At 47.7% G+C, this 12,500-nt stretch overlaps 1 protein-coding gene across 1 annotated transcript in view; it reads right to left on the bottom strand.

Moving 5' to 3' along the window:
• The window catches only part of LOC147472400 (uncharacterized), a 458,727-nt gene that overhangs the window by 27,148 nt on the left and 419,079 nt on the right, over positions 1-12,500 (bottom strand). The window contains exon 6 of the mRNA XM_086545675.1: positions 4,487-4,873. Within this exon, the coding sequence (XP_086401801.1) occupies positions 4,637-4,873 (237 nt within the window). The 3' untranslated portion in view covers positions 4,487-4,636. The remainder of the gene's footprint in view (positions 1-4,486; positions 4,874-12,500) is intronic.

The following is a 12,500-nucleotide window of genomic DNA, read 5'->3' as shown; positions in this document are numbered from 1 at the left end:
GGAAGGTATCCGCCACAACTAGCACTGCCAACGCACGGAAAACAAAACAAAAACTTGTCGCGTTCTCTCCGGGCTCGACAGCTTGAATCAAACAAAAGCCAGTCGGACGGGCTTCCAGCGGCGGCGGAGAGGCTGGTCGGGCGGGGGAGCGGGGTCTCCCACGAGGCGCACCCACCCACAGACCGGGACAAAACTAGACTCGAAGCCTTTCGCGTACCGCTTCATTGTTTCCGCGTGCCTGTTTCAAGTTTTCGTAATCAATTCGTGTCCCTCGTAAGCGGCCAATGTACCTTTTCTTTAGAGTTATGACTCCCGAGGAACTGTTACCGGTTTGCGTCTGTTTGTGCGAATCGTGTCGGGGAAAATAACGCTCTGATAGGAACTGAACATCTCTTCCACATGCGAACATTGCAACGGCGGACCTACGTTAATCTTCCCATATTCCAGTTTAAAAGGACGGCTGCAAATCATCCTTTCGTTCGCGAGGCACATCTCGCTTTTCACGTTGGCATTCCGGCGAGTAACCGAGGCTCCCTTTCTGCCCGCCAGGTAAAGAGGGGATCATCCCCATCCACCTTCCAGGTAAAACAACGTCCTCGCTTGTTCGCCAGCTAAATAACAAATACATACTCTTGACCGCTACGGAAGTGAACGAATATCCTCTCGTTACCAGATAGTTGCAACACGACTACCCCTGTCGTACGTGGAAAATATGCATCTGCGCCAAGGAAGGGAATAATGAAACGGACACATGTTCGGAGGGATACAGGGAACGAACATTTGTTAATCAACAGGAAGGCCAAAGCAACCTTGCATCCGGTACAAGCAGGCTGGGGCACGTTTTCAGCGACTTGCTCATCAGAATGAGGGAGACGAGACGGCATATTCGAAGGCACCTTCCAACGCCTATTGCGAACTATTGGTGATTACTTTATCAACTATTAGCTTCCTTGGATCAGACTCTGGCCTCTACAAGTACAGGCCGATTTCGAAAGCATTGGTACTCTTGTTACCATTCACACTACTAAAGATCCAAGGCGGATTTCAAACGCTCGCACTTCACTGATCGCCTTTCATATCAACGCCGTTGTCATGGAAACATAACCATGCGCGAGAGGAGTCCTTGTGACCAGCTGACGGAGGGTAGAGTACCCCCAGGCTCATCGGGTGAAGTGGAGGGGCACCCGGGCATGGTGAGAGGGAGCGAAGGAAAGGGGGGGGAGGGAGGGGGCCGGAACGCGGACACGAGCCATACTTTGGTAGGGTTAAAGAAAAAGGGATCCATCCCCTGCTACGGCCAGACACGGGAGGGGATACTCTGCCAATCACGAGGGTACATACAGGCTCTCTGTAGCCCCTTCCGTCCTGGCAGAAGCGAGGTTTGTAGAGTCCCTCAAAGAGCCATCAGGTCCATGTGTGTGGGAGGGTGCAATTAGTAAATGTCTGTGCGGGTGTGAAAGAAAATCAGGAGCAAGGGTTCTCTCTCTCTCTCTCTCTGTCTCTCTCTCTCTCTCTCTCTCTCTCTCTCTCTCTCTCTCTCTCTCTCTCTCTCTCTCTCTCGCTCTCGCTCTCGCTCTCGCTCTCGCTCTCGCTCTCGCTCTCGCTCTCGCTCTCGCTCTCGCTCTCTCTCTCTCTCTCTCTTTCTGTGCGTGGATGTGGATATGTGTGTGTGTGTGTGGATGTGTGTGTGGATGTGTGTGTGTGTGTGTGTGTGTGTGTGTGTGTGTGTGTGTGTGTGTGTGTGTGTGTGTGTGTGTGTGTGTGTGTGTGTGTGTGTGTGTGTGTGTGTGTGTGTGTGTGTGTGTGTGTGTGTGTGTGTGTGTGTGTGTGTGTGTGTGCGCGTACATGTTTTAAGAATGCCACTTACTAATCTTACTCCTATTCATGAGTTCCCATATATAACCATAAACATTACTTACGATATTAAAAGTTTATTAGAGGTAAAATTTGAAGCAATGGCTAAGCTTCTGTTGGTTTTCAGCTGGCATAGCCAGACCGGCTAAGCTCAAGAATGCTGCATGCCATTACCAACTGTATACCCCTAATACATAGAGCTGACATTTCCTTTGGCTCTAACATGTGACTATGGAATAAGCCAACGTGGAGCTCGAGGGTAATTTCAAGCTCTATGCAGAGGGTTCAAAGGGGCGTCAGTCGTCAGCAACGTGTGTGATCCGACCCTCTGGCAAATTCCGGCGCCTAAAGCTATTCTAGCCCTTATGGTCTGGAAAAATAACAACGAAAATCCTTTGCTTATGAGAATCGTCTCTTATCTAACAAAATGATCCTTTCTTTCAGGTCCCATAAGGGTTATTGCAAGGGAAAAGATACATAAACTTGTGCAAATGATTCATTTATTTACTTCTAGGTTCTCCTGAGCCTATTTTCTCCGGCGAGTGGGAACCGAGGACATGATTTTGTTTCACGGTTTTTCCCTCGGCGTTAACGACACATTTTGCATCGAAAATAGCAAAATCGTTCAGATATGGAATCCTTAATCATCGCAAACAGACACGAGTGAAAAAGTATGAGACAGCGGAGGGGATATGGTTCCCACCCTTATGGCTGGGGACGATAAAGACCATTCTGCCGCGGCGAAACGTCTCCATAAAAAAGTGTGTTATGACAGAGCGCGTCACGACCCTACACATAAACCCACAACAAGTCTAGCCCAGCCAGCCTACCCAGCATCACCCCAGCCTACCCGCAGCCCTAGCCTACCTTCCGAACCATCCAAGTCCATCTACCCTATCACCACCTCAGCACAATCAACCATCCTTCCAGATTTGGCCTACCGATTTCCCAGTCCAGCCTATCAGCAACGCCGGTTCCTCTAGTTCCCACCTTCTTTTCACCGAGACGAGAATGAGCCCCTGCCAGCCGAGTTCCCGTCATTAGGGCTGCAGCCTCAGACAGCAGACCATCCATTCCTAAATTCTCTACTTCATTTTAAATCTTATTGTTTCATTTACTATTGCCTGAGGACAGGTTGATATTGAAGCTTATCCCTTCTAGTTTCGAAGGACATCTATGAAAAGCTATCGACTATAGAAGCAAAATCACAGATGTCCTTACCACAAGGCGAGGTGGAGGAGGATATAAGAAACTTTGTTCCTGACATGCAAATGACAATTTATATCAGAGATTACATGGTCAAGTCTGGCAAATACGAGCATGGCAATATCTCAAGAGTATTGATCTAAAGACAGTTTAGAACGGGAATGTTATCGTTGTGGCAATGGAACCTAACAGTCGAGCAATTATCTCATCCCATGTGTAGTCTGGCTTAAGGAACGCTTAAACACAAGAGCTCAAGAATGTTACCCAAGCCATGTTCAACATTCCTCGCCAGTGTAACTTGTGGATGTTTGGAAAGATACACAGCGTTAAAAATAACCACATTCATAAACATCATCAGTAGAGAACGGGGTATTTTTATACGTCTAAAAGTGTGAGGAGCACACACTTTCTAGTCTCCGTCATTAGTGCCCTGAGCGAGGACATGGCCAGAAACATATTGTCTATACAATTATTGGCACTATATTGTCCCTACGTGCCAAATGATCTCAAATTCACCTTAACAAAAAATGACACGAGTAACACGTCTCATCATCACTGTACTCCAAATAATCACCACACCTGCTCCACAAGGTAACAAGTACGTAGAGGGCTTGCAAATATATAGGCTTTTCAAACCAAAGCTACAACATCAAATATCTTAGTACTATGGCATGATGTGGCAGGCATGCTATGTTAGAAGAGGAAGAAGAAGAAAAAGATCAAAACATTACAACCACAGTACTATGACAGTTTTTAACGGACCTCGCGCCGGTTGCCATATGCTTAATCCGTGTCCTGTTGCCTATGTACCAAAGCTGGTCTAGGTGAAAAGAAGTAAATCTTGATGAATAAAATATCGGGTTGTGTATGATGGCAAACATTAAAATAAGAACGTTACTCGCTACAAGCTTTACAATTAAAGTAGAACGCAACTTGGGATTCTCTAAATGGCAACACTAACGTTGTTCAAAATACACTTATAACTTGTACAACCGTGTAAAGTCGGTACTGTGGTTAATAAACAATGTCTTTGCAAACATGTGGTACGACTATTATTATCACAGCAACTGGAAACTGGCCAAAATATGCATGTAATTAACAACTAAACTACTCTTAGCTTTTTCATTTTGCTCATGAACTCATTACAATGTCGAATAAAATCCGTCTTAGAATTCTGTGCAGGAGAGAGAGAGAGAGAGAGAGAGAGAGAGAGAGAGAGAGAGAGAGAGAGAGAGAGAGAGAGAGAGAGAGAGAGAGAGGGGGGGGGGGGGGGGGGGGGGGGGGGGGGGGGGGGGGGGGAGAGAGAGAGAGAGAGAGAGAGAGAGAGAGAGAGAGAGAGAGAGAGAGAGAGAGAGAGAGAGAGAGAGAGAGAGAGAGAGAACATAACAGGTTTGTTATGCCATGTTAACGAGTTGTGTGTACTCACCTGAAGGGGGATCCAACTGTGACTTGCATTCCACATGTTGCTCGCGACATCGTGGGTTTAAAACACAGGCGCGGCGTGTGCACTAGTCAACACTGTATCATCAATAGCAACATTATCATCACAACTGGCCACCATCCTCTTTTCAGAAAATCAACTAAGAACGATCGCAAACGACAAACAATAGCATCGGCTCTCCCTTTCCTTTTTTTCTAAAGCGTGGGCAACGGAATGAAATGTGCGCTGTCTAACCTCTCTCGTGCATTCAAGTACGATTAACTTTCTCTGACGGTGACTTTCCGTTCGTGGCTTCTCACGTTTCTCTCTGCTTTTTCCCTCGTGCGCGTCCTTCCTCGTGCTGAGTGAGATGCTGGGCCGATTTCGGTAACCCTGGAAAATAAAAGAGAAAATATGTTAGCATGCTGCAAAAATGATAAATAAATGAATAAGAATACTGATGAGATAAAAAATGTTACCAAAAAAAGTGATGGAAATTAACGTGTTTTCTGCAATGGGGAAAACCATACATAGAAAGGGACACACTCAAACACACATATAAACATGTGTATACATATATTTGTTGACGTGTTTGTTTGTGTATGTTTGTGTGTGTATGTGTGTGTGTGTGTGTGTGTGTGTGTGTGTGTGTGTGTGTGTGTGTGTGTGTGTGTGTGTGTGTGTGTGTGTGTGTGTGTGTGTGTGTGTGTGTGTGTGTGTGTGTGTGAGAGAGATAGATAGATAGAGAGAGAGAGAGAGAGAGAGAGAGAGAGAGAGAGAGAGAGAGAGAGAGAGAGAGAGAGAGAGAGAGAGAGAGAGAGAGAGAGAGAGAGAGAGAGAGAGAGAGAGAGAGAGGGAGATGAGAAAGAAAAGAAGAGAGCGCATTACATAGAAAGGTGAGGCTGTGTACAATGAATAGCAAAGTCCCAATGCCCAGGAACACGGTGGGGGAGAAGGGCTCAACGGTCAGCGAAGAAGGCTACAGGCCATTCGGATGAGGGTAAGTAGGCTGGTCGAATTTCCCCAATAATGGTGTCCCATGCCAACCCGACCCGGATATCAGAAGGCCGATGTGGGCTGCCGGGGGTTAGCACGTGCCCACTTCTTTACCCCTTTTTATCTGCTGGCTTATGCTGTCTTAGTGGGGCATGCGTGGGTGCATGGGCGAGAGAGCAAGAACGGGTGGACGAGTCGAACGTGGGCAGGTTTGTAGGTGAAATATACAAAGGAGACAGGCGAGGGTGGGGACGGGAGGCACACAAGGGGAGGGGGGCGCCCTGTGCCCGTCATCCTCATTACCTTAACTGGACGTTGCAGTGGTGGTTGCCATGACAACATCTCATTACACGGAGCATTTCTTGTCCCTCCCTCTCCCTCCCGGGACGCCAAACGAAACATGAGTTCTATATGCAACTTCTAACATTTCGTAACGGGATCTAGGACGAAACAGCACGCCAGCATCCACGTGCCATCAATAATGGCAACGGATGCCCAGATTTCATGGGCGCTGCTTCACCTGGGCAGGACTTTTCTTTGAAGCTTAACTCATCTTGCAAGGAACTCTGTGATCGCCGTTTATTTACGTAATTATCAGTAGTTCCAATGACAAGGCACGAGCCTTCGACCTTGAGACGTACTTTCTCGTTCGACAGGCAGTCCCCCTTACCATCTCTAATAAGGAAGTGTCGCTGCGTTTCTTCGGAGCTAACCTTACCTCCTTAATGAGTGCACAAGGGAAAGGTGAGGCGGCCGCTCGTCTCAGCTGGCCATGGCTATGACACTTGTTGCATGCCGACTCGGACGTACGCACGAACTTACAGATACTCGTGCGCGGACGAGTATGACGAGGTACGAGCGATTCAGGGGCCGAGACAGGTAACGCAACACGGCCACATATGGGATAGCACAGCGAAAGGAAAAACGAAAACAGTCATCTCACATAACCTTGTGACACAGCGTTCGTCCTCACCTTCCTTTGTCAATCTTAATCAAGAAAGACTTCCCAGAAAAGCAAAGAACCCCCCCCCCCTCCGTCTACATCAAACTTCCGGTTCTGAAGGTCCGTAAAAGTTAGCATGAGATGTCTTGAAGGCGGCTTCTCCAGGATGGCTACAAACCTCCCTCAAAGGAGTCACGACAGAAACGCGGCTGTTTTTTTATCTTTTCTTTTCTTCTCTTTTTTTTCGTTTCCTCTTTTTCGTTTTCTTTTTTGTCCCTGCCACGGTCAGGTCATTCACCGCGCGGTTGCCATCCATCGGCGCACGTCGCATTTGTTTGCCCTGGAATAGTTCAGCGGTGACGATCAATATAGCTGTGCCGACACTGCCATGTGATGGAACACACGGGAAAGACTCACATGTAATACCCCACGTATCAGAGACGACCAAGAAAACGAAAGAAAGAAAGAAAGAAAGGAAGAGAAAAAAGATCAACAGCCCGAGTTGCCACGTTGTCATTAACAGTCGCTCCCTCTCTCCAGAGTGGCGTTTTTCAAGGCTAAGCCAGTGGATGCCAAAGGGGGACAGAAAGGGGCGCTGCTTTTGCTTGATGCGACTGTTTATCATATTGGCACCTCCACTGACACAGCTCATGGGAGGAAATATAGGATCAGAGGACAAAGGGTCAGGCTGGGAGAGGATTTGAGATGGACGAAGTGGGGGAGGAGGAGGGTGGAAGGACAGCACTTGTTGGAAGGGAGTTTCAATAAGAAAATGAGCAAGATACTCTACCCGATAGACGACAAGACCTTGAACAGAATAAGGAAAAAAACAATAAAAGGTAGGTCGAAGACGGACAGTCACGATGGAGAAGAGTAGTTTCTAGTGAAAAGGGGGGGAGTGAATGCGTGGTGTGTTTGTCGACTCCTTAGTGAATGGGCAAGATAAAAATGGAAAGACTCGCAGCCGTTGCTATCATTCTCTCTCTCTCTCTCTCTCTCTCTCTCTCTCTCTCTCTCTCTCTCTCTCTCTCTCTCTCTCTCTCTCTCTCTCTCTCTCTCTCTCTCTCTATCTCTCTCTCTCCCTCCCCCCACTGCCAAGTATCCAATAAACATACAGGTATGTTTCCGGATGCAAAGACACCAACCAAACAAGAGAAGAGCGAATGTGTGGGAGGCGGAACAAGGGAGGAAATCCTGGAAGGGGACAAAGAAAAAGGTCGAACATACGAAACGAAAAGGGACAAAGAAGCGAAGCAAGAACATTCGTTTTCGGATTTTAACCGAACAAGTAGTAAGATATTGCCAGATCGGGCAACTAGCCTCATTACGTACGAAGAGACACACTCTAGCACGCTTACACACACACACACACACACACACACACACACACACACACACACACACACACACACACACACACACACACACAAACCGAAGTGAAGACAAATGCATTACATAATCCAATTAAGACCCTAATATAAAAACAACAGAAAACCAAAGAGGAAGCGCCCATGTGGGACGAGGAAACAAGGAAAGCCATGCGACAAAGCCAGGGGAAAGGATGAGCTCCCCGCGTAGCCTACAGGAGGGCCGGCAATAGCAAATAGCAACTACTGTAAAACAAGAAGACGAACATCACAACGACATCGGCACAGACAACAACAGCCATGGCGGCAGCTGGCAGGATAAATAAAGCGAGTGTAAGTGTGACAGACTCGCACAAGGAGGGGGAGGAGGAAGGGGGGGAGAGGGGACTCAAGCCTAAACCTTAACCCTAACAGTGATTTAACCCTAAAACACTTAGCGCACGGCGTAGCAAATGTCATACACTAACCTATACCCTCGAGGGAAAGACAACACTTGTCAAAAGTCAAAATTAATGAAATGCAAGAAAAAACAAACAAACCATACACATGGAACAAGAGCTGGCAAAGAAAAGATAGACTTTGCAATTAAAGAAGATTCCGCTTCTCACGGCTGATTGCGAGTGAAACGACTCAAGGTTCATATATCCTCAAGGTTCCCATACGAATGCTAAGCTCCGTGAACGAGAACATCTCGGAGGTCGGAATTGAAGGTAGGCCTACACAACGCCTCCGCCACCACATGATAAAACAAACCTTTTTTCTTTTCTTTTTTTTTTGTTATTTTCGGATCGTTGTGCGGGGGTGTCGCGGCCGGGAAGATCCACCATTTCTAGGCTTAGTTGAATTCCCAGCCCGCCCGGGACAACACCAGACAACACCATCCACACCACGAATACCTGGCTCTCGCAGGCCGGACAAACCGCCGAGACACCAAGTTCAGAGCGAGCGAATGAAAACGGGTGCCTGTGTTTATGTTTGTGTATGTGCGCGTGCCTCCGTGTGTGTGTGTGTGTGTGTGTCTGTGCGTGTGCGCGTGTAGATATGCTGGGGCAGTAGGGCGTGTGTGACCGGTATAACCAACCGGTGGCTTCCTCCTCCACCGCAGGAATGTGACCTTGGTCTAAGCTTCTCAACATAAGTGTCATGTGGCAGACTGTGTCACGGTGCTGCATGTTATTTGCTAGTGTGAGGGAGAGGGTCTGGTCTTACGGTGGACGGGATGACTGCGGCTGGCTTTGAGCGCCATGAAAGCTCGGAAGAACAGAGGGCAGTGATGAAGAGATTGGCTACCACAAAGGAGATGGATAAGGTTTGCTCACACTTTAAGGGCATAGGTAGACCCGGGGCTGAGGCCGGGAACTAGGGCAGAGGCAGAGGAGAGTGCCATGTGTTATGTCTGTCATATTTTAACTCCTGTGTCACATAAGGGTGAAAGGGTTATGTGTGGGAACTGAATCCTGGATCTTAAACTGCCTACGCATTGGCTGTCAAAGTCACATCCATCAGTTTTATTTGAACTTTGACTGGGTGGCAGGGTGGCACACGTGATAGTGGCACTACGGGCTAGGCAGCGGGCCTATTCCTTCGCTTCGACTAAAAGATACCCTCTTTAGCTATAAGTAACAAGGCTTGGTTGCAGACAAGTCAACGCGCTGAAAAGTGTTGCCATACTCAGGCCATACTCAGAGCACCAACGATTTCGGGCGCGGAGAGATCGTTGGGAAAGCGACCAGCGACAGGGGACGGTTGCAAGGCAGAGTCGGCAAGGAGAGTGGCAGGGTGTGTGAGAAGGAAGGTCGTGGTGGGCAGCAGAGTGGGTAACGGCTGGACCTGCTGGTGCGGTTAGAGTTGATGGGGAAAGCGAAGTGGATAATCACTTTACATTGAGTCTACCCACTTTCGCTCAGTGCATCCACGTATGATCTACAGTCACATATAAAGTGAGTGAATGTGTTAGAGGTGGAGGGGGAGAGAAGGGTAGGGGGTAGAGGGAGGGAGATAGAGGGAGAGGTAGAGGGAGAAAAGAGAGAGAGAGAGAGAGAGAGAGAGAGAGAGAGAGAGAGAGAGAGAGAGAGAGAGAGAGAGAGAGAGAGAGAGAGAGAGAGAGAGAGAGAGAGAGAGAGAGAGAGAGAGAGAGAGAGAGGAATATATATCCACGGTAAGGTACAGCAGCTCAAACAACAAATACGTGAACAGGCAAAAGAGATGATAAAAGAAAGGCAGAACAGGATGAAAAAAAAAAGATCTCGAAGGAAAGTGTTGACATCCTTAAAAAAAGACGAAGCAACCCGGCCGGGAACAAGAGTTAAGAAAACACGAGCCACGAGGGAAAATGTCTGCGAGAAAACAACAGGATCACATGGCAGAGCCCACAAGCCTGCCTTGAACTTGCCCTTGGAACCCCCCTCCCCCTCCCCCTCCCCCCTCGACCCCTCCCCCCACGCCCGAGGGGAACCAAACTGTAAAATATCATCATCACATGCTGACTGTACTTTATTACTCAAAAGGCGCATGACCGCTCCTTGGTCGTGTATCCGGAGTCATTCACTCCTAATTGGTAATTATTTCCGCAGCCACCTGAACTCCACAAGTATTATAAGATAAGCATACACAACCGAAAAATCAAGTATATGCAAAACAAAAATACAAAACAAAATTGGACTTGCGCACCTTGCATGTCCTCTGTTAAACATGCCATCGCTATATTATTGACGTATCCGGCCGCACATTTCTTTTATTAGGCGTCTTTCAGATCTCATTTCACAACATAGTGACTTTGTGACACACCCAGTAATATAAGGCTATAAAATAATGATCTCTGAACGACGAAAAAAATATAATCAAGTGCAGATTATCTTGGGGAAATTAAATGCCCACGATATGCCAACACTGTCTAGACGCAGTGTGACGGGGTTGCCAAAGTATGTGCGTTCTGCGTGGCCAGAAATTCCACAAAATATCAAAATGTTTAGCTCAAAATCAGCGCGACCCGAGTCATCGGTTTCTATCACGAGGGAATTTCAGCGGTAACTCAAGCATTCTGGAAATAACTCTGCACGGTCACCCTAGATTCCCCGTTGGCGCAAATCCCAGAACTGAGTTGCTAATTTATATCCTGGTATCGGGAAATGGCCTTGAACTTGTGGCATTTTTGCAAGATTCATTAAGTTTCGTGTGTCTGTCTGCCATTCCCCGGAAATCCGCTCCGTCTGGCTCCGAGTCTTGAAAATGCTCCATCTACTGTCACGCTCCCAGAAACACCTAATTACTTGCCGTGTAACAGGTGAATTACTATTGAATTATTGACTGTGTATGACATTACCTCATAATTATCGTGCCTCGCTCTCTTGCCCGCTGTCATGAAGCCCTTGCTATTTCATGAAGGAGAACATGACAAGGAAGTGGAACAGCATGACATTACACCGGCCTGCCTCTTCTTCCTCACCTAATTACCTGTTTTTGCTATTTTTCGGGATCTCCGCTTCATCCTCTGCGGAATGTCTTTGTTCTGTTCTCAATTTCTTTGTTCTCAATTTAAGCTTCTTTATTGCAAGATATTTATATCTGAATTTATATATTTTATTTTTATAATTAAAAAAAAATTATTTCCCTCACTTACGTTTCACACATTCCTGTCATTTTTTCTCTTCTGCCTAATGGATATTCTTCTACTTCCCTTGCTCCTCTCTTTCAACACACACAGATTCTCTCTCTCTCCCTCTCTCCACATAGATTCGCGTGCGCTCTATTTCTCTCTTCCTCCCTCCCTTTATCTTTCTCAAAAATGTGTTTCTCATCCCCACCTTCTCATAAAGTGCCTGCCATGTGAGGAACAGAGACAGCCACGGCCTCAACCAAGTTACGAGGCTGAAGTATGAACAAAACGGTACACGATAAGTGTGTTCTGGTCGCTCTCCAGGGTACGTTGGGGACGACTCACTATTTGCAGGCTCCAGAACTGTACCCTAGAACGACCCCCACTCTTCCCCCCCGAGACTTCCCTCCTCCCCTCGGCCCTTCCCGGACTCCCTCTCGATTCTATACTACCACTCCCACTCCCCCCACCGCCTCCCCACCTCGAGCCGGCGCTGCCGCCACTCACCCCCTCCCCGCCCCTCCCTTCCGACGGCTCCCGACCGTCGACAAAGGGCCGTAGACACCCTCTTGCGCCAGAGAGTTCTCTATCTCCCGTCGCGCTCGGCGTCGCTCGTTACAAACAAGCTATTTACAAGTCGGAGGAAGACGTGCGTGGCGCAACTCAGCAACCTTGCTTTGCGGTGCCACGGGGGTGCATGACGCTTGCTGAATCAACAAAACTGTGGCGGCTTATAGGCTATTTGCCGGCGACGGCTTCCTTACGTTTTATGAGTCTTTCAAGATATCTCTTTAAGGAAGACTCCTAATATCAGCATGTGAAATACGTAAAACTGGAGCGTGTTTCTACGTGTGTACTGCATGTGCACATATCCCATTAGATGTACGTGCGTGTTACCCCGCACAAAGGCTTGGCAGGTGCCAAGCGATGCCTGAGCAGTGATACCGCTTGACTTACGTAACCGTCCTGTCTCTCTTGTGTGCTAAATCAATTCCTTTCTATATTTATCCTGAGGCCTTACGGTTACCAAGGTAGCGGGAAGACGGCAAGGGTCATGGCGTTGTGTGACTCGTTACTCCGTTTGCGCTTGAACATTACCAGTGAAATAGCATTACAAGT

This window comes from Penaeus japonicus, unplaced genomic scaffold (genome assembly GCF_977035675.1).
Source record: "Penaeus japonicus unplaced genomic scaffold, GWHDUDI00000001_assembly GWHDUDI00000002, whole genome shotgun sequence".
Lineage (NCBI taxonomy): Eukaryota > Metazoa > Arthropoda > Malacostraca > Decapoda > Penaeidae > Penaeus > Penaeus japonicus.
This window is presented reverse-complemented; position numbering and strand designations above follow the sequence as displayed.